General features: G+C 46.6%; 2 protein-coding genes across 11 annotated transcripts in view; one reads left to right on the top strand and one right to left on the bottom strand.

The window, feature by feature from the left end:
* Window positions 1–211: 211 nt before the first annotated feature.
* Window positions 212–19,972, top strand: TELO2 (telomere maintenance 2). Its single transcript, XM_040592714.1, is given in 21 exon segments — window positions 212–516; window positions 877–1,075; window positions 1,077–1,155; window positions 1,757–1,825; window positions 2,504–2,651; window positions 3,063–3,165; window positions 3,947–4,015; window positions 5,056–5,197; window positions 6,513–6,649; window positions 7,401–7,489; window positions 8,441–8,551; window positions 9,171–9,256; window positions 9,557–9,648; window positions 10,638–10,754; window positions 11,740–11,811; window positions 12,089–12,259; window positions 12,963–13,054; window positions 13,917–14,016; window positions 14,426–14,490; window positions 15,122–15,237; window positions 18,373–19,972. Coding segments are annotated over 21 exon segments (2,427 nt in total). The 5' UTR covers window positions 212–235; the 3' UTR covers window positions 18,462–19,972.
* The window catches only part of IFT140 (intraflagellar transport 140), an 85,691-nt gene continuing 84,246 nt past the window's right edge, over window positions 19,953–21,397 (bottom strand). For all 10 annotated transcript variants that reach the window (XM_040592703.1, XM_040592706.1, XM_040592710.1 and 7 more), the window contains 2 exons: window positions 21,049–21,190; window positions 19,953–20,276 (listed from right to left, as the gene is read on the bottom strand). In XM_040592703.1, coding sequence (XP_040448637.1) covers window positions 20,076–20,276; window positions 21,049–21,190 — 343 coding nt within the window. In that variant the 3' untranslated portion in view covers window positions 19,953–20,075. The remainder of the gene's footprint in view (window positions 20,277–21,048; window positions 21,191–21,397) is intronic.

Genomic DNA, 21,397 nt, shown 5'->3' on the forward strand with positions numbered 1-21,397 from the left:
TACTTGTGTAGGACGAGCGACGTTTGAATAAAGCAGTAGGGTTGAGAATAGCCGGCCTGCCTTGCTCCCTGTCCCTTCTCCCGCCCCTCGCTCCGCGGCCGGCAGCTGCCTGTCCGCGACCGGGGGTGCCTGGCTCTTTAAGGGAGGTGCGGGCAGCGCCGCTGATTGGCCGCGGCCGGTCGGAAGTGGCGTGCGGCGGCCGGAAGTGGCGTTGTGGCCGCGCTCCCTTCGCGTCATGGCGGCGCTGGAGCGCGCCCTGCGGGCCGCGGCGGCGGAGCTGTGCCAGGCCGGGGAGGGGGCGGCGGCGGCGCTGGGCGCGGTGCGGGCCGCCCTGGCGGAGGCGGGGGGCCCGGCCGCCCTCGGGGAGCGGGAGCGGGCGCTGTACGGCGCCTTCCTGCGGGGCCTGGCCCGGGCGCCCCCCGCGGCGCGGCCCGAGGGCCTGTGGCAGAGCTGCTTCCTGGAGGGCCCGCCCGGCCTGGCGCTCGGCGCCCTGCTGGAGGCCCTCGCCTCCCCGGGGTCAGTCCGCGGCGGGGGCGGGCGGCGGGGCGGGGGTCGGCGGGCAGCGGCTTAGCGGGGCCGCAGGGTGCGGGGGGCCTCGCCCGGGCCCACAGCCGCTCGGGGGCTGGGCCTTCCCGCAGGGCTCCAGCCGCTCCTTAGTTATGCCTGTGGAGCATCCCGGGAGACTGGGAGCTGCGGGAACTAGAGAGATGCAGAGAGCGCTTCGATTTTAGTTCGGTTTTGATTAAAATTACGTGTGATTGAGCAGCGGTGTTGTAGTGGTGATACAACAACACAAAAACAATGGGATGCACATATTTTATATGTTTTTTAATCAGTTAAAAGGGGCAGGGACGTACTCCAGTTACTTTCTTCCAGCCCTAACATTCGTCTGGGGGAGGTCGTTGCGGTGCTGGAGCAGTTCCTGCAGGAAGGACGGATTTCAGCTCTGATGTGGGATGTCTGTCAGCAGCAAGCACAGGCTGGCTCGCCTGAGCTGCAGGAGGCCCTGCTCAACAAGGTCGTATGTTTGCCTGATCACGTGAGCAATAAACTCCAAGGGAACCCCCCCCCCAGTATTCTTCCCACAGAACTACTTTCCGTTCTTGGGTGGTGCAATTATCCAGGTGCTGCAGAAGATCTCAGAGTCTCTGAGAGGTAAGAGTGCAGGAGGGCTGTGCTATAGAGACAGCTCTCATGAAGAAGTGTTGTGTCTATTGACCCCCTTGGCTGGTGCTTGAAATACAGATAACGGGTATTGCTGAGCCTCACGTTCATCCTCCAGGCTAAAGTTTGTTGTGTTAAAAGTGTAAGGTACCAGGGATGAGCAAGATGGCCCAGGTTTTTTAAATCTCCCTGAAAGGTGCAATCCTACAGGTGGTTAAATAGTTTCATCTGTTGTCAAAGCTTAATTGTGGTCACTTGGTCTCTGCTGGAGGAATTCTATATAAGATTTAAATGGTACTGAATTAACTTTGTTTCATTCTGTATGAATTCATGTTCAACTGAATGAACAGTGGCTTTGTTACCATTGCGCTAAAGTGGGACTGAACTATTTTAGTCTTCTGACTCTCACTGCATATAAGTAATACTGGGTGCCATTTTGTGCCTGAAGGCAGGTGGTGGAGGAAGGGGTGATGCTTGAAGAGAAGTTAATCTGTTTTCAGGCTTCAGCACTTGTAGAAGTGCATGCACCTCCTGAAGGCTGTTTGGAGGATGCTGGTATGCACTTGTTAAGCTTGTGTCTGTTTTATCCCAGGTGGCTTGGATTGCTCAATCTCTTTTGTTTCTCATGTCCTGGGGAAGGTATGCGTTCAAGGAAGACAAAGTGAGTGTTTTTTACAAGACTATTTTGTGGCGAGGGAAGGTCTGTTTTACTGTACTAGTACAGAAGAATGACTGTGATGATAATCGACAGAGGGAGTGGGAGATTGACCAAGTAATACTTTGGGGGTTTTGCGAGGTGAGCTGTACAGGCTTTCCAAGGCTACTCAAGTAGGCATCTGATAGATGTTGGTGCTTTTCTGTCAGCTCATGTGAATGTGATCTGTTCTCTCAAAGATTGATATTAATTGATATAAAGGTTATTAGCTTTCTCATCCTGCCATTCAGGGTAACTGTGCTTTTCTAGTGCTTTTCATCCAGTGGTCTGGAAGTGCCTCATAAATACCAGCATAAATCACTGCCCATACGTAATAACCCTCTCATGTGAGTAGCCCTCAGTCTGGCTTTCCTTAGGACTTGGAAGCCACTGGATGCAGAAGTAGTTAACAGGGCTGGGGAAGAAGAGGAAAGGTTTTCTAGCTGTGTTTACTGTGATGAGGAATACTTGCAAGTTCCTTAGGCTGCTTAGGTTAGTTCTTACCACAGGAGCAATTTAGAACTGCAAACCATACATCGTATGTCCTCATCTTGTAAGGACCTTGACATTTGCTTGCAGGCTTTGAGCACCATTGCACCAGTTCTGTCCATCTGGTGTGCTTACCTGTTTTCTTTTCCACTTCAGAGGAAATTCTGAGTGTTTTGGTACCCCATCTAACGGATCTCACCAAGTCAGACTGCATCTGGCAAAGAATATGCTGGCGGTTGGTTGAATGTGTGCCAGACCGCTGGATGGAAGCAGTAGTCCTTGGTTTTGTGCAGACAGCACCTGGGTAAGAACCCTGCTTTCTTCCCTGCTACAGAGCAAAGGCTGTTTTTTTTTTCACAAATACTTGCAGAATCGGTTTCTGAAAGATGCTGGTGTGTGTGGGTGGGGGTGTGTGCGTGTGTGTTTGTGTAGGTGGTTTCTTACAGTGCCATTTCCTGAGAGACTCTAGGGGTAAAGTAGTTGATTATTCCCTCTCAGGTAGAACCTGCAACCATTTCTTAAACATCTGCACCATGACATGCAGTGAAAAAACAAGTTTAAACATTCTTTGCAGTTAATGACTCACTCTTAAAACTTTAGAGGTGTTTTAGAAATTTTGTTGCAAATAGCTGTTCACAAAATTTCCTGTGATTGGTAACAGCATGACAGTAATTACGTGGATCCCTAACATTTTGCTGTTGACCTGTCCTGCTAGGGCAGATGTCTTGTCTAGGTTGCTGGGTAACCTGGTTGTGAAAAACAAGAAAGCTCAGTTTGTGGTGACACAGAAGGTGCTGCTCTTGCAGTATGGCCACACGGTAAGGACTCTGTGTTGAACAGTGGTGCAGTAACACCTGTTTTTCCCAAGTGCTGATGTGTTTTTTAGCCAAGCTGCAGGTGTTCTCGAGTAAGATTTAACTCTTCGTTCTGAAATCAGCCCTCTGTCTCCTAATGCCTACCTGAGCTATGCAGCTGTTCACTTACATCCCCTCAGCTGAATGTAATGAAGAGGGAGTGGTAAATGGTTGCTTTGAAATCATGGGATTCATGTGCTCTCTTAGGGTTGATGGCCATTAGCAGAGTTACTGTAGTCTTTTTCTGGAACCAGTTGGGGTTTTGTGCATAATTTCAGTATTCTGGGGAGCTGGCGACATCTAGTTAATTTAGAATCTGAAAGAGACTGAAGAAGCTGTGATCGGCCTCGGGGCTAAGAATTAGATTGAAGAGATGAGACAAGGACTTCCTCTGCCCCCCACCCTGTGCACCTGTGTTTGTCACAAGGTGTTAAAGTGTTCTGTGGTTTGTGATGTTGTGGGAGATGTTCTCTAGACTTTGTGTTCCATGTTTGCCTGTGACTCTGCTGATCTGGTTTTGATGGTAAAAATACTGTACTGTATTCCTGTCTTGTTTTTCCGTGTATTTCATAGCAACTGCATGAGTGTGTGTGTGGTTGGGTTTTTAAATTTGCTTATTTTTCTGTCTTTGAATGTTGTCAACCAGTCCCTCAGAATGAGATGTTTAACACAGTAAAAATACATGCTTGCTATTGCTGCACAACTTTATGCCCAGTTAAAGCAAAACTCGTGGGTTTTGTTGCAGACTGCAGTGCTGCAGAACCTCCTTGGCTACCTGTCCCTGGATAGCCTTCGGCGTCCCTTACTGATCAAAGTAAGATTAAGTGACTTTGTTGGTGGGGTATCTGATAGAAAACGTTCTGCTGTGTGAGTGTGCGTATATGTGTGCCTGTGGAGTGCACAATTTCGGTGCTTCTCTAAGACAATTTTGCCACTATTCATGAGAGTGAGGGAAGCCCTGCCATATCACAAGTAAATTGTCATATACAAATTGAAGACTTGGCAGTAGTTTTTCAAATTTAATTGGTGGATTGTCTTCCAAGTAGCAAAACTAATGCGGCTTGGGTTCCAACAGATGTCCCATGTCCTCCATCCTTCTCAGCTTCCTCTGTCATCTCCTATTTGTGCGGCTGGGCAGATGGCGAAGTTGCTTGAAAGCTGCCTGCCAAATGGATGGTGCTCCAGAATCTCATCTGCCTCCTCAGTGGGGTTGCAGATACTTTCAGACTCCAAGTGAGCAGCGTGATGGAACTTCTAGGAAATTGGTATCTCTGGAAATCTCTACCGTTTTTGTCAATTCCCCTCCCCCCCCTGCTGGTTACACATTCTAAAATTACCTGGAAGTACTGGCAGCTATATAAGATTGGACTGAAAACACATAAAATCATACTGGTTTTTGACAATATTATTTATTGCTTTCTATATAATATTTATGAGAAATAAGCTCACCACTTAAATTAAAAAAAACACATTATATGTATTTATTAAAATACATATTTTTAAATTTTAAAATAAAATTAAAATAAATTTAATTTTAAAATAGAATTTTTAAAAAATTAATTTTAAAATTAAAAAATATTAAAAATACATATTTTTAATAATATGTATTATTAAAAACAATTTATTAAAGGTAATGCGGAGTTCTCAATTGCTCAAGCGCAGTATGTTTTGGGCCCTGAAATACAAAGTTAGCTCCATTTGTAGGGAGTGTGAAGTTCACTGGGAAGTCTGAAGACCAAAAGGCCAGCAGAACATACAATGTGCTGTGTGAAAGCACATGTCAGAAATGTGCTTCGAAGAGATTACTTAGGTGTAGAAAAGATCTTTCAAGCCCACTTGAGTTCTCTGATTCAGGTGCTGCAAGAACTTTTGGAGACCTGGGGCAGCAGCAGTGCTGTGAAACACTCTCCACCTGAGCAGCAGCAGTACATTAGCAAGGCCATCCTTATCTGCCTCTCCCACCTGAAGGAGCCTGAAATTGAGAGCTGCAGACAAGGTGAGGCGGTGGGAGAAGTACAGGTTAGATTTGTTTAACAGAAGGGCTGACTGTGAGTAAAAAACATCTTGTTTTGATCTATGGATAAACAAAATTGTCTCATCTTCATCTTGGTAAACAGGGTAGCCTCTCTTCTGTAGCACTGATGTGATATATTTCCAAATGCATAGCTTTAAATCATGGAATTGGAGAAGTGTGTCTTTGACCTAAGGTTCTTACCTGAACGATGGTTTAGGAACCCTTAAGTTTTGTCACAGGAAAGCAAGGATTGACTCTGGGGCTGGTTAGAGGAGTGGCGTGATGTGCGATTTATAGGCTCACTGTTGGAGCATGAGTAAGGTTCTGAAGGGGACAGGGGAAAGTATTGTCAGGATAAAAAGCTGTTTGGTTGGCGTCGGACTATCCATGTGCATTTCTCAGTGTCATTCTGCTTCTCAGTGTGAGATAAACAGGGATAATGAGTTACTGGCCAGGACCTCCTCTATTCTGTGTTCATGCTGTGTGTAGCACATGGGGGTCCTGGTCTAAAATAAAATAAAAAATAAAAAAATAAATCTGCCCAATGTCTAGAGTTACTTTTCTGTATGTGTGGCCTTTATGGGAGGAGAAGGTTGGCTTATAACACCTGTTCATCTGTTTCGTTCTAGAATTAATTCTTCTTTAGATGAATGAGTGACCTGTTATTTGCTAACAGTACTGTAGTTTCAGAATCTGTTTTTTATCTGAAAGCTGTTGAAAAGATAAGCTTTTCTGAGCTGAAGGAGGTCAGTGTAACAGCTGTAGGTCTGCCCTGGTAAAGCTGGCAACCATCATTCTCTGTGGGCTGAGAAATACTGGTGTTAACTGCCTGTTTCAACTTATCTAGGTGATGAGGTAAATTTCTCCCTCTTGTGATTCTTGTACCGGTCAGAGTTTGTGCCTATCTCAAAACATGACTTTTCACTTTGAAGCGTTCTGAAAAAAAGCTAAAGATTGACTTGACTTACCATCCTTTTTTGTTTCAGTGAAAACCAAAATAATCCAAATTTAGAATATATTGTAATGTTTCATTGACTTTGTACCCCATGAAGAGGTATGGTTTTACTATGTTGGTGCTGAAGGGCAACACTGCCATTGCAGAAAGAGAAGTCACAGCTGTGTGGCCCTTCTTATCTTTCTACCCATTGTTGGATGGTGAGCAGCTAAAGAAGCCCTCTCAGGGAACCACCGTAAAGATGGATGTTTGTTCCTGTCGTTGTTTGATGTACTGTTTGGGTCTCATGGTTTTTTGTGGTGTGTGTTTCGGGGGGATTGTTTGGTTTTTTTTTTTCCCCAGGGCTTCTCACAAGCATGATGGAGGGTGTGAAATGCCATTTGGACAGCAATCTACCACAAATACGGCGTCTGGGAATGATTGTGGCAGAGAGCATTAGTTCAAAAATAAACACCGATGGACCTGTCCTGAAGTTTCAGGTGAAGGTTATAATGAAATTTGTCTGGTGTGCAGGGCTTAATAAAATAATAAAAGCTTTAAACCAGATGATCTAGAGCATTATAGCAAGTTCTAACACTTATTATTGGGAAATAAGGAGAGGCAGCAACACTTTCAAAAAGAGAGCGTATGCCTACAAAAAATTGCATAGAAAATGGCCAGGTGGCTGCGAGTGACCTTAAGAGTGTAACCTGATGGCGTAGCTCAGGGCAGACTGGTGGTGGTGGAGGACTGCTAGGGGGTTATCCTATGGCACGAGGGAATCGGAATCTGACTCATGGAAGTTGAGAGGGAACTTCAAACCTAAACCAGTGGGGAACATTCAGTCCCTGCCGTGGTGGGAAGACTTGCTCTGAGTTGAGATTTTGAAGACTGACGTGGGGATATATGCTCTGCTATTTCCAGTAGAGTTTATAAGAATTATGAGATTAAATCACATAATTTTAAAAAAAACTCGTTGCACTGCCATTTATTAAATCTTTTAGAGATTCTAACAACGTTCAGGCAAGGTCTGATCAGGTACTGCTGTTAAATACAGCGATGAAAGTTACTTATGGCACAGATCACTGTACATCGCTGCTGGCAGCACGGTGACTGAAATGAATGGGATTTGTGTGAGTTCATCTGCTTGTGATTCAGCCTTTGCTTGCATGCAGTAGAAGGGTCAAATGTTGAATGCTGGGCGTATTTGCAATCAAATGGAGTGCAGTAACAGTTATTTTGAATGTCTAGTACAAAGAAGATGACGAAGCAAGAGAACTGAAGTCCCTTCTGGTGCAGGCTCCACCGTTCCGTGTTGTCCCCAGCCTTCCAGATGATGAGTAAGATATTCCTACTATTAATTTCCACGCCATCTGTTAGCCCTTCTCCATTTCTGAGTTATACAGTAGAACTGTACACAGTATTGAAGATGTCTTACATATTCCTGAGCATTATAATGCTTATTCTTGCGGTGCAATGTAGTTATGTTAAATTCATAATTCAGATGGTAGTTGTGTATTAACATTGTTTGTTTGATAGCTGCACATGATGAAACCATGCAGCAGGGGTCTTGTGGCCCCCTGGGTAGAATCAAATGGGCCTTCTGTTTGCATCTTGGAAATCGGGCATTTGGGTCGTATACCCCCAGCCCATGCAGTGACAAAAATCTAGCATATCTGTCAGTTTAAAGACTGGTTCTTTGGTTCTTAACTTCCATAGCATCTGCCGAGGCGCTTTGGAGCGCTTGGTTTTATCAGCAGATGAATGAAGCACTTCGTGTTATTAGCAAGTGAAGCTGTCCAGCACTCCAGTAAAGTACAGAAGTTTTTGCTCCCGTTTTAGGTGCATAATCAGCATGGACAGCATTTGAGAAACGGAGAGATGAAAGGGCAGTGCCAAAGTCCACAGGAATAAGCACAGAGACAGAAGAAAAATTCTGAATTATTGTATTCATTCTACTAGTCATGGCTAAAGATGTTTCTTCCCTATTTGTTCAGTTTCATTTGCAGCTTCAAATATGGTGCAGGCCAGTGTGATCCAGTTATCACAGACAAGTCTTCCCTTAGCAGTCCTAGGTACAGGTTAGTGCAGGGGAACGCAGCAAATTAGTTAGCTTAATTTTTGTTTTCCCTTGCTCTTCTCTTAAGAAATTCTGCATGTCTTCTCCCCTCACCACATTCTCCTTCCCAGGACTTTGTTCCTTGTGTTGACCGAGCTGGGTGGGAGACTGCAGCAGAAATGATTATCTGGCTGTTACTGTCATTGGTTTTAATACTTCTTGTTCCTCACAGCAGGAATGAGCAAGCAGATGCTGCACTGCCATTGGTATTGGAAGGTAACAAGAAATCACATACAGAAGCCCCTGTGGTGCCAGACGAGGAGTTGGATGCTGAGCTGGACAGGTATGGGGCAAGAAACTGGTAGGAAATGGAAAAAAAATGGCAGGTTCTAAGAGCAGATGTGGGGAGAAGGGAGCTATTGGTAGTTGCGTTTCTTGGCAAATCTTGTGCTTTCTAACCTTGTTCAGCTGAGTAGTATGCAGCAGAGTAGAACTTTGTGTAGGAAATTGCATGTAAGTACATTAGTCGATAATTTAAGCAAAGCCCACATGATGTACAACCATTGTATTTAGTCCATTTGACGTATATACGTGTTTCCTGGCATTATGGGTATGTTTACCCCTTTTAATAGCGGACTTGTCTTACTCTGTCATTTTACCAACGTATAAAGAAATCTGAAGAATCGACTTCTAGTCTTTTGGTCACCTGTCTCCTTCCTGCACTTGACCAGGAGATCCAGTTCCAGATCTGGTCACAGAAGTGCTCTTCCACTGACCTTCAGAGTAATTCATAGAACTTCCTAAGGAACACTTCCAGGCTAGGCTTCAACAGTGCTGCGGGGTGAGGCAGCAGTGATGGTGTTAGGACAGTGTGTGCTGGTTCTTTCCCTGCTGTGGATAGCTGGGGAAAGAAAGAACATCTATACCCCATAGGCTAACTCCTGCCTTTATTTCTTTTGCAGTGATGATGACCTTATGCCTTACGACATGTCAGAGGATAAAGAACTAAAAACTAAGGCTCCTGTGTATATCCGAGACTGTATTGAAGGTAGGAGGTTTGGGGCTGAGTTTTCATCTGTTTCTCACTGGGTTTGGGAGAGTCATCTCTGAAGTTTGTTTGGGTTTTTTTATGAGCTAATTTGAAAAAGCTGTAGGATTTCAGTAATCTGGGCTCAAGTATTGAAGTGTAATTTCTGAGTAATTACAATTTAGCTCATACTACTGATAGTGCGCTGGGTCAGTGATGTCTGCCTGTAACACAAGATAAGCTATTGGCAGAAGAAAGTTGGGGGCACATATGCAAGCACAACTATTCCGTTAATAGCTTTCGTTTGTCTTTTACCTTTAGTCCTGACGGGATCTGAAGATGTGGACAGATGGGAAGCTACAGTCAAGGCTCTTGAGGGCTTGGTTCGAAAGAATCCAGTAGCAACAAGAGAGGTAGGTGAAGCAGTATGAGTTACCAGTGGGCTGTAGCTACAGAATTATCCCTTTGCCTTTGTGTGGAGTCTAAACATTCCAACAGAGCAGCAGGCCAGGCTAACGTGTACCTGGATTTAAAGCTTTCAACTCGGGAAGGGAATAGAAAAATAGCTTTGGAGGTGAGGCTACAGAGCACAGAGGAACAAAGAAGCAGGCAAAGGTGCTGGCATAGTATGGCATTTAGCAGCTCCGGTGCTGAAAATGAAATGTGTTGCAAGTAGACCTTGCCGGTAACGTCAGGAAGCTCCATGCTTGGTGCTGGGAAGACAAAACATTAGAAATGCAGTTTGCAGAGCAGCCATGAATTCCACAGACCAATTGATTTTAGTTTTGGATTTAATTGATTTTTAATTGAAATAGAATTTAATTGTTATTTCCCAACAAAAATGGGAGATAAAATCAAATGGACTTTCCCTGTTTGCTTGTACAAGCATGATGTCTTCCAGAGGGAGCAGTTGGATTGTACTGGTCAAGATGAAAAGCTCAGGTGAGAGGAACTTGGGACAAGGTCACTGGTGTGATGAGTGCTCACCACCACTTGTTAGTGAACGCTTGAAGGTGGCAGCTGCCAGCCAAGGGAAGGGGTGTAGACAGTGCACGATCTGCTGCTGCTCATCAGGCGTGTTACTGAGCAGGATGGGCTTCGGGGTGGTACTGTACCCTTTAACCCATCGCTTATGGTGACAGGTCCTGCTATATCATCATGCCACCACTTGTCCAAAAAGCTGAAGCAAATGTGGGCAGAGAAATTGGCATAGTGTTTGGAGAAATCTATCTTGATGGCATTTAATGTGTTTTCTCTCCCTCCTAAGTAACCGACATGTTGCCTATGCTCTATACCATTATTGTCTTTGCTTAAACATTAGAAATGGTGTGTAAATCCTGTGAGAAGAAAAAACGCAAACACCTGCAGGGATTTGATTTGGGTTTTTTTGTATTTTGAGCAGGTTAGTGTCGAGCTGGCAAAAATATTATTACATTTGGAGGAGAAGACCTGCATCGAAGGCTTCCTGGAGCTCCGTCAGAGAGCTCAAGTAGCTGTTTTAACCACAGATCCAATACCTGTGAGTCCCTCTTGGTGCTTTCCTTTTTCCACTTGAGGCACAGGCAAAAATGTAAGCAGCTGAGTCTCTTGCTAGAAGCAGCTATCAGAGGGTGGTAGAATAGCTAGTTCATGTCTGGCAGCATTTATGCAGAGATGGGCTATGCACTGAAGAATCTGCAATAGATGACTGAAACAAGAGGAAAGAGAAAACTCTCTCAGAGCTGCAACGGACTGGAGGAGCTCTTTGGAGGCTGTTAGTATGAGTAACCCTGAGCAGGCAAATGAAATAAGATCTTGATGCACTGCAGGAGTGATTGTTTTGCAAAAATGGGAAGCTGAGGCACAAAGGGCTTCTCTAAAAGATGATTTGACTGGTGGTTGTAAGCATGGAATCAGCAAATGGTTTGGGTTGGAAGGGACATTTAAAGATCATCTACTTCCAACCCCCCTGCTGTGGGCAGGGACATCTTGCACTAGATGAGTTTGCTCAGAGCCCCATCCAACCTGACCTTGAAGGCTTCTGGGGCAGCTTCTCTGGGCGACCTGTTCCAGTGTCTCACCACCCTCACAGTAAAGAATTTCTTCCTTATGTCCAATCTAAACCTACCCTCTGTCAGTTTAAAACCTTTTCCCCTTGTCCTCTCAGGACAGGCCTTGGTAGAAAGTGTCTCTCTATCCTTGTTATAACCCCTCTTCAAGTATTGCAAGGCCACAGTAAGTCTCCTTCGAAGTGCCAAAGCTGCCGTGGCAGTTGTTTCTGTGTCCCTGCATGGGAGGGGGAGAAGAATGGCAGTCCCATTTGTCATTTACTGCCTTTGAGAGAATCTGGAAGTGGAAGTGTCTGAATTTCCCGTTTGCACAGCACGTCTCTGCCCTTCTCTTGGAGGCTTGTTGTTAACTAACAGGAAGCAGGACTTCTTCTGAAACAGAGTGCTTTTAGGATGGGTGGGAAGGCTTTTTCCAGCCTGGGATGGTGTTCATTGTGCCTTGATTTTTCTGTACAGGTAGCAAAGTACTTGACCTCTCAGTTCTACGCTCTGAACTACAGTCTTCGTCAACGCATGGACATTCTCGATGTAAGTGCTCTTCACTTCCTGCTTCCCTTGCGTCTTTGTTGCACCGCTGCTGTTTCCCTGAGATGGAATGTGGTTACGTTTTACTCCTCGTAGGCAGAGGCGTGGGAATCTCTTACCTTAGCGTTGGCTGAGGGTCAGTTAACCTGCTGTTTTTCATTCTAAACCTGTTGTTCCTTTCTGCCTGGCTGTTCCTATCAGTTTGGCTGGAGGTAACTCTGTTCCCTAGTACAAGGATTTCCCAGCCCTTTTTTACGGAACCTTCCTCTTTATCATCTAGGTATTGGTTCTGGCAGCTCAGGAGCTGTCCTATCCCAAATCCCGTGGGAAGACCACACGCCCTGGTGCCCAAAAACCTTGTATCCAGCCACTTCCTGGAAGTGACAGCTCTAAGGGCTGGAGAAGAATTGTTGATGAGAGGATCAAAAGCAAGACTCGGAGATTTGCTACGGTGAGGCCAGGGCAGAAGAAAACTAATGTCAAATCCAGTAAAAATGGGAACGCTAGGAGTTGCTGTAGTTGTATCTGGAAAGAGCAGAATACCTGTGAAATTGGGTCCAAGCCAAAGGAAAGACTTTGTAACTGCAAATATATGTTTATCTTGGTATCTGGCTGAACCTTCTGGTGCAGAGTAGCAGCTCCTGTAGTGCTCTCCTGGCAGGGAGAGGAAAATAAATCTTGAACTCCTTGCCTTGAGGGATAGTTGTTGCTGTTCCGAGCTTGTCTGGCCACTGCAGGGAGCTGTGACTGCGCCTCACTGGTCCCAGAGCCTCCATCAGACTAGCTGCCTCTGGGCTGGACTGTCTCAGCCTTCCTGTTTTTCAGGGAGATAAATTGATGCCAGTTTCCTAGTTCCCAGAACTCCCTAGTGGTTCATCCCAGAGAACTTGCTTTCCAAAACTCCTCTATCCCTTGCATGTTCTTGTTTCTTATATCTAACTCAGCAGTACTGAGCTATACTTAGATGTGTGAGAGGACCTCGAGTGGCAAGTGAGCCGTCCAGTCTGGAAACTAGTAGCCATAGGCATACAAGCAAGCAGCGGCTGGTAGTGGGGTGGTTGCGAGGAACCCATAGTCTTGACAGCGTCCAGTGAAGTGGAAGAGTTGGGTGCTGCATCTTGTGCCTAGACTTCTTTTTTTTTTCTTTTGGACAGGGTCAGTCTCAAGTGGAACTGGCTTCTGGCCCAAATGAGTTCAGTTCTGTGGCTGGGCACTTCTTTTTCCCGTTGATTCAGCACTTTGACAGGTGAGTGTGAACACCTTGGGACGTGGGCATGGCAGCTGCCAGAATGAACCTTTCTGCTTGTTCTGCTTGCCTCAGAGCAGCAGGCTAAAGCCCAGAGGCTGCGTGGGAGTCCAGTGACACCGCACTGATGCTTGGCTCGTGCATAAAGCTTAGAGAGGAGGTGTTTGTGGTCTCTTGGACTTAGCTGATGAAGTCTTGTTGGGCAGGAGTATGCAAGACCCTGCAGAAGTGAAGACAGATATGTGTGTGTGTGTGTATATGTGAATATGAAACGTACATACACCATAAAGAATGACCTGTGACAGGTGGACAGGTGGGTGATTTTGGCAGTACCAAACCAGTTGTCTTGGCTGACCCCCGGCCTGGGAAGGCTCACACAAAACCGCCAAACTCGGAGTGCTGTCTTTAACCAGTTAGCCCTGCCTCAGGTTTGGGCCTGTCGCCTGGGCTGGTCCTTGTGACCACATAGGACACAGGACACAGTTTATTGTCAGTCACTTAAGTCTTTGATTACCTAGGGAAGGCTGAGTAATTGATTCATGAGAATCAAGATTCTTGTAATACCGGCTTTAATGGACTGTTCCTAGTATGGCGGCGGCAGTGGTTTTTGCATGCAGTTCTTTCCAGGTAAAGCCTGTTGGTAGAATACGTGATAAGTGCTGTAAGAGTAGAGGATCTTACTGGTTTGGGAGCAAAGAGCAAACAGCTGTGGCCTACATTAAACTGGGAATGACTGTGTAATGACTGTTGTCATAGGGATTCAGGCTTGTGGGGGACAGTTTGCCCTGCATAACCCACCAGCGTTCCAAAGGCGCTGCTCAGCCTTCTCACTGCTACAGGGCTGTGTATCTTGCACTTGCAGGCCTTTGACAACATTTGATCTCCTGGGGGAGGATCACTTTGTCCTTGGAAGACTGGTCCACACTTTAGCCACCCTGATGTACTTGGCTGTCAACACTGTGGTAAGAAAGGCTGCACGAGTCTGCAGAGATAGCAGGAGAGACTTCCAGCCTGGCGACCCGGGCGTGCCTTCTGAAATAGCCCTGGGCTCTGGGGCCTGCCACTCAGACTGTCAGCAAGTTTGAGTTGCTTGTGGGGAGAAGTTGGGAAAAGGGCTTGGAAAAAAATAGTCAGAAAAAGAGACAAGGGATTCAGGACACCCCTGCAGTATCTTTTGCTTCTGGTAGAAAAACTACCAACTTCTGTGGGAGGCTGGGTGCATCGTTTTGCTTTACTGCTTAAATTTCCTCATCTGTAAAATAAAGTTAATTGTAACCATGATTTTCACAACAGTGTATCTCAAGGTCCAGTTCTGTAGGGTGGTGTGAATGCGAAGGTGGTCAGTGTTCCTGTCATAATCCTGTTTTGCAGGCAGTTACTGCAATGGGAAAGGCGCTGCTGGAGTTTGTTTGGGCTCTGCGTTTCCACACCGACCCGTGAGTTGTAGTTGCGTGTTTTCGTTTTTAAAAATCTGCTGCGAGCCAGTCTCCAGACACGGTTTGTCTTTGTCCAAGACTAGCACCTGACTGAGAATGACACTGATGTAATGTGTAAACTCTATGCTCTCCTCCAGCCTTGTGTTCTTATGACTGAGTGTTGCAAGAATACGTAATGAAGGCATTACTTTAATGTCAGGCCAACATATGAACTTGTCTGCTCTCTTCTAGCGTGGAGGTACAGTCGTTACCTATAGAAAGCGTGACAAATTTTTTGATCAACTCTCCATCTGTGTTTACTCGGGGAGCTTGGAAAACTTTCGATTCAATTCTGGCATTCAAGCCTGGAGAGACATTAAGACCTGTAGCCAAAATATGCTGTAAACACCCGATTTCTGTTTTGATCTCAGACTTGTCCAGGACACTGAATTACGCTAGACTCCCTGCACCACAGCATGGCGGGGGCTCTGTATGGGGGGCCTCTGCCACCTGGTGCATGATTAAACTTAGTAGTAATATGGTAAAAGTCATCATAATGACAAACATTTGAAACTGGAGAACCCCTGAGCTGAGGAAATTGAGGTGGAGCACAAAGCTGCAGGCTCTAACCAGTTCAGTTTTTCTCCAACAGGTACGTGCGCCAGGGTCTTCTGTCCTGTATCTCCTCCACGCTCCTCAGTGTCCCTACGGAGTGTCTGCTGGAAGACGTGACAGAGGAGCTTTTGGAGACTCAGTCCTGGCTGGGAGGTAAGATGCGGGGGAGCAGCTGCCAGCGTCTTTCTGGTTAGCGGCGCAGGCTTTCTGTGGCGTCTCTTCTGACTGTGATGGTAGCAGTAGTGTCCTGGTGTTGCACAGCAGACACGGACAGAAGCATCTTTACTGCTTGCTTGTTTTAGGGCAAATACCAGAGCACTCTGTGCTGTACAGGTGTAGTGCCGAGGTACCTCAGGCCTATGCTGAGTGCTGCGTGTGTGACATTTCAGAGTGGGACTATCCTCACCTTACAGGCCGACCAAAAAAATCCCAAAGTGCATTGATTGTGCCCCCTTTCTTGGTCTAAGTGTCCAGCCGCCCACCTCATGAAGCTGCAGGAAGTGTTGTCATGTTGCATATTACAACCTGGCAGTGACCGTGACCAGCAGTAACATACAAGGCTCGTATGGTCCATTTACACCCTGTGTGTGGAAGATGGGTTTCGTTAGTGCTAAAAATAGAAGGAAGAAAAGCATGGCCCCATCCCCCGACTTCCTGCTGCTGATGGAAGGAACAACCTGTGAAAGACAGCAAGTAGCTTTGCATGCCGCTCCCAGCGTGGCTCGCATCAGCACGCACCGCTTTTGGGTTCTGGTGGGCTGGAACTGTGCAAATTGGTATTGCAGTGTGCTGGAAGTACAAGGGGAAAGTGTGCTTTGTGGCTCTGAAGCATCCACTGTATTCTGAGTGGACCTCGTGTGACTCCCTGGGTTGGTTTCCTTCACCGTTCTCACTCTTGGTGAGTTGGCTTCCCGCAGGGAGCAGGCAGGAAGCGCCACTGACACGGGCGGCCTCGGATCCTGCTGGGTTGTGGGGCTATGTGCCCTTTAAAAGGAAGAGAGCCGCCTTGTGGGGCTGGAAACTTTACTTTTCCCATGACATGGGGTGCTCCGAGGAATCTGCTTGTCTCTGCAGTTAACGCTGCTATTGCCAAGTAAAGCCTTTCAAGGAATGTTGTAAATGTATTTTCAGTGTGAGGGTCTGCATAATCGGTTTTTACTGAGTTATTTTGGAAGGAAGATCATCACCGAGCTAGTACCATCTTTTTGTGCTTGTAGGTTGTGTAATAGCCATCTCTTTACATATAGTGATTTTTTTATGATAATTGCACGGTAGATCCTGGTGGGAATGAGAGCAGGATGAGATGCCAGTTGTGTGTCTAGTAAAGAAGGGGAACTTGTTGTAGGAGCCATTGAGAAACATTAAGGAATGCAGCTCTGTTCCATGCCTGATCAAATACAATTTAACTGCTATTTAAAAGGGCTTCTAGAGCCACTTCCTGAAACACAGCAGCTTCTTGGGCTATGCCTTTGCTATTTCTTGTAAGATTGTTGGTAAAACAGCAGTCGCAGTGAGGCACGGGGCTCCCCCCTGCTGCTCCAGCAGGTGAAGTCAGTCACTAGAGACCCGCTTTTGTGACTGAATCATGGCTTTGAGCTAGTGGGCTTGCTGTGTTTCATGGCTCTTCCAGGCAAGATTAGCAAGAGGGGTCATATATTAGATTTACTGCTGTAGTTGGGAAAAATGACAAGCTGCCGAGCATGCAAGCCACCTCTTACCATGCCTAATGGCCAGGGGAAATCACCCCTTTAAAGCAGCTATGTTTCTCTTGCTATGGCTAAAGCACAGGGAGGAACAGTGGGCTAGAAAACGTTATCCGTGAAGCATTTAGTAGAAATCTACAAATCTGCTGCAGTGTGTTATTACTTCATATAACTTCTGTTACTACAGAGCCTCGGCAGGCTGCTGTAGTTCATCGTGTGAATATGACTGACTGTTGGGCCCTTCAGCCTTTGGGCCCTATCTAGAACTGTTCCCCATTAGAAAGCGTTTGCAGCGTGCTGTAAAACGCCTTCAGTCACTGTCACGGTACTGTGACACGCTTTGGGATGTTTCAGCTGGGGAGAGGGGCAGGGATCCACCTTGTACTTGTCTGTCGTTGCCTTTAATGCCGTGCTGGACCTACTACTGAGGAGCCTCATCTTTCCTGGGGAGGGAGGGAATACCTAAACATTTCTAGGAAACGGTTCCTTTGATTCCTCAGCAGCTGCCTTTGAGGGAATTCCCCACCCCTCGCTAGTGCCGCAAACCTATGTCATAGGTGAGTCTCTTTTGTGTAAAGACCTGAATGATGCTCTGGTGCCCTGTGCCTCCCTTTCAGTGGCAGCAGTTCAAGGTCCGTGCTCACAGCAATTGGAAACGGTGCCAACATCAGTCTCTGAGCTTCTGAGCTGTCTTGTAACCTCCCCCTTTTTGCCTTATGTAGAGGGAATATGGAAACACCATCGTGAAGCGCTCCCTGAGGTTATAAATAGCCCTACTCCATCTGAGTGAGTCATGTGTTTGGGCTGACAGTACTGGGCTCTGAGCACACCGCTTGTGCGTACAGGATATCCTTACACAGATTCGCTGCTCTTCCAGGCTCCCCCTGCTCAGACATCCTGCGTGCATCCTGGTTTTTACTTTGCAGGCTCATTAAAGGCCCCTGAAACAACAGCTGCTGGAAGCAGCTTCATGCCTTCCCCTACATGCTGCGTAAGGTGTGAAAGAGCTGCTAGTTTATCAAAAGACGAACCTCTCGGAACAGAGAATGCGTTGAAACACAGGGCTTGCCTCTCTTTCCCCCCTTTGAAGGGCAGTGTGAGCACAGGTTTCAGGAGGGAGCACCGAGCATTTGTTCAGATGGCAGGAACTGGCAGAATGGGGACTTTAGGCTTTTGAGTAAGTGCAGTGTCTGACTGCAGACTGCGTTCATACTAGTACGTCAGCTGTAGAAAGGCTAGTTCAAGGGCACAAGTACACATTCTGCGTTCCGTGGGATAACCTCCCTGCCAAGGTCGGATGGTTTCCGTAGTGTTCCAACCCAGCTGACGATTTGTTTCTGCTGCAAGAATGAACTGAGCGTGACCACACCTTAGCTAAACTCATGCTGCTTAAGATGGTCAAGTTTGTGCATCTTTGCCATCTGGCCTAACGTAATTCCTGCAGGCGCCGATGCCCAGCCCGGACTTAGTTGCATATGCTGTTGTGTTTATGCCGTTCTGTGACGGGCAGTGGAACGGCAGAGGCGTGTTGGGTGAAGGGCACATTTTGCTGTTTTCCAGCTAACAGTGGCTGCTTCTTCTACAGATGTGGTGGAGAAAGATCCAGATGGGGATTGCAGGAGGCTGGCCTTGCAGAACTTGCTACTAATGGAGGACCTGAAAAAGAAACTCTGAACTGTCTCTTCCTAGCTGAAGGTAAAAGAAATGACCTTCACCTCCTACTTGCCAGCTGGACGAGTGTAGGCACTGCTGGGGCCCCTTCAGCAGTCACCTGGCTGGAGGAGAGGAAGAAGGGGGAAGGGTGCAGAGCCGTAAGCCAGCGAACCTGACTTGACATCTGGACTTTGTAGTGGAGGCCAATTTAGTGAGCTATTGCTATCCGGTACGGAGTGTACAGATGCAGGAAGGTAGGCAAGCGCTGCCATCCTCCCCCCGCCTCCCCAGCCCCCACCCCCAGCTATTTATAACCTTGGCAGGTTTGAACACTCTGCTAAAAATACAGGGAAGATCTCATAGCAGATTTCTTGTCAGAAAAACAGGAGGGCTGGAGAGGGCTGCTTACCTCCCAGGGCGAAGGCTGTGACGTGCCCGTAGGGATCCCATGTCTTCCAGCAGCTGGCATGTGGTGGAACCCGGCCTGCTGTTCAAAGGGGTGGCACGGTGCAGGGAGTGACTGATGAGATGCAAGAACTGAATAGTTACACCAAACTCCTGAAAATGTGCCAAATCTTAAAGGCTTGAGCTAGAGCTGTGCTGCGGTTAGGAATCCTTTTTGTAATCTTAGTACAGAAATAAGTTTCTGTTAAAGGACAAGTAACGTCCAGGTTTTGACCTTAAAATCCACCCCCCTGCCTTCCCTGAAAACGTACAATTTAAAAACTTCATATTCACCCTAAGTTTTGGAGCAAGTCATGAACCTGGAAAATCATTCAAAGCAGAAGGGCTGTTTGGTATGAAATGTGTGAGGAGTGACTCTAAATATGGCTTCCTGGGACAGCGTAACAGGCTTAAAAGTGAGTGAAACCTTAGTTACCTACGTTGGGCTTCACTTCTCGTGGTGATTTATGTTACTTATGCCAGGGAAGAAACGTACATCCTCAAATCTGACTAGTATAGAGTGGCTTGATGTAACTGTGGTGTTTGGAAAAGAAGCCTCACTTGCTCGGGGTGACCCAGCTTGGACCCAGTGACCTCCAGAGGTCCCTTCCAGCCGTTGTGGGAGTCAAAGGTTTAGTCCAGATTTTTGTAAAAGGTAGCTCTAGCTTGTGACCCTGTGTTTTGTATTTAAATACAAAAGCTCTGGGCTGGAGGAAGCCTCCCTTCATTCTGCAACAGGGGAGTAGTTTTGACTTTTAGCCAAGCTCCTACTCAAAGGGGACAGAGATTGTTTTCAGACGTTCTGACTTCTAGGGAATGACAAATCAGTTAGCACCTCAGCAGATCAAAGTTGTACTTGAAAATTTTGTCGATTCAGGAGTCGCCACCTGTTACTCAGCTCTTTTCTGTACTGGGAAAAAGGCCTGAAGTTATGATATGGAGTCCTTGTTAGTTTTTTCCCTCTCAAATTTATTAAAATACTGAAACCAGTTTGTGAATCTTTTTATGTAGTGTTCAAAGTAATTAACTTCAATACTGTTGCTTGTACAGTCAAGCAGAAAAAATAAATTCTTGGTAATAACCAAAAAGCCTTGTTGCAGCATTGTGTTCACTAATACATGACCCCTAACAAGAACAGAATAAATGACCTGGTATTAAAATCAACTTTGTGTTTGGTAAAAGCGTAAGTTGTCAAGGGTCCTCCGCTTCATCAGCCACCTCTTCCACATCCTTGTTCTCCGTGCTGCTGTGGCAAGTTTGCTCTGGAACTAGCGCTCGGCTTACAGGAATGCCTGCTCCTCGGTGAACTGCCTCGATGGTCTGCTGGGTCACGTAGTTGCTCAGGTTTGTGGCTGGAATTCTTTTCTGCATCTCTTCCAGATACCGGTAAGCCTAAAGCAATGCACAGAGATCACTGGGCTGGCGGGGGGAAGCTGCTATATGAAAATGCCGTGGGTGAGAAGCACCCACCCTTGGTGCGCGGCTGAGCTCCGGTCAGGAGCTCCGTGTGAAGGCTGCTGATGCTCAGCCACGAGGTGCAGCCTTTGCTAATGTGATGGCCCCTCGCAGCGACCTGGGTCACTTCTGTCTTTTACAGTTTCAAAAAGAAGGGGGCCCAGAGGCTGGTTTTACATTCTCCCGAGAGCAGAAGCACTGTCAGGACAACATGTTAAGGTTAATCGGCCCAGCTGGAGAAACCTGCGCTTGGCATCCTTGTGTTTCATAATAGCGGCGGGTTCCAGCTGAGGCTGAGTGCTGCTGTGTGGCACTTCTGCCCTGCAGAAGTGATTCACCATTTCCTCAAATGACCACAATTTTACAATTTTCTCCTCTTCTTTGGCCCAGTAGCAAAGGAACACAGTGTAGCTGCTGAGACATGCACCCAGACTGACCCATTTGTTCTTGGCTAATAACTGGGAATATTTAAGACTCCACCACTATTTATGCTCTATGTCCTGTGAGCTTTTTCTCCTCAGTCCCATGGAATGAGAAATATATTAATGTGGATATAATTCCTGAGGTCTACCCCACCCTGCTGAGCAGCTGAGCTCCTGTAAAAGAGCCTCCGCCATGGAATTGTTTTCTGTATGGGAGAACCACGCTATACCAAGCTGCACTGGCACATACAAAATGTGGGCTCTGCAGATCAGAAGAATTAACTTACCATGTGGAATTCCTCCACTTGTACATAGTGTTCGACCAGAAATCCCAAGATGTGGCCGAGATGGATGGCACTGTCAAAATCTTGCTCGGCTAGGAGAAGTTCACACTGTCTCACTGCTTCTTCGGGATCTTCGGCGTAAACTCTAGTATAAAGAGCCAAAGGAAACGACTCAGGCTGGGGGAGGGCATTCAGCCTGTCATGTGAAGACCAGGGAAGGTTGGTGGGTTTGGGTTTTTTACTGTGTTCTCTCATAATCACCTTTCTGGCTACACTTTCCTTGGTCAATACGCTTGCTTGTATTTCAGGTTGCCTTTTATTGTTGACATTGAAGTGTCAACAGCACTTTTAA

This window comes from Falco naumanni, chromosome 4, assembly GCF_017639655.2.
Source record: "Falco naumanni isolate bFalNau1 chromosome 4, bFalNau1.pat, whole genome shotgun sequence".
Taxonomy (NCBI): domain Eukaryota; kingdom Metazoa; phylum Chordata; class Aves; order Falconiformes; family Falconidae; genus Falco; species Falco naumanni.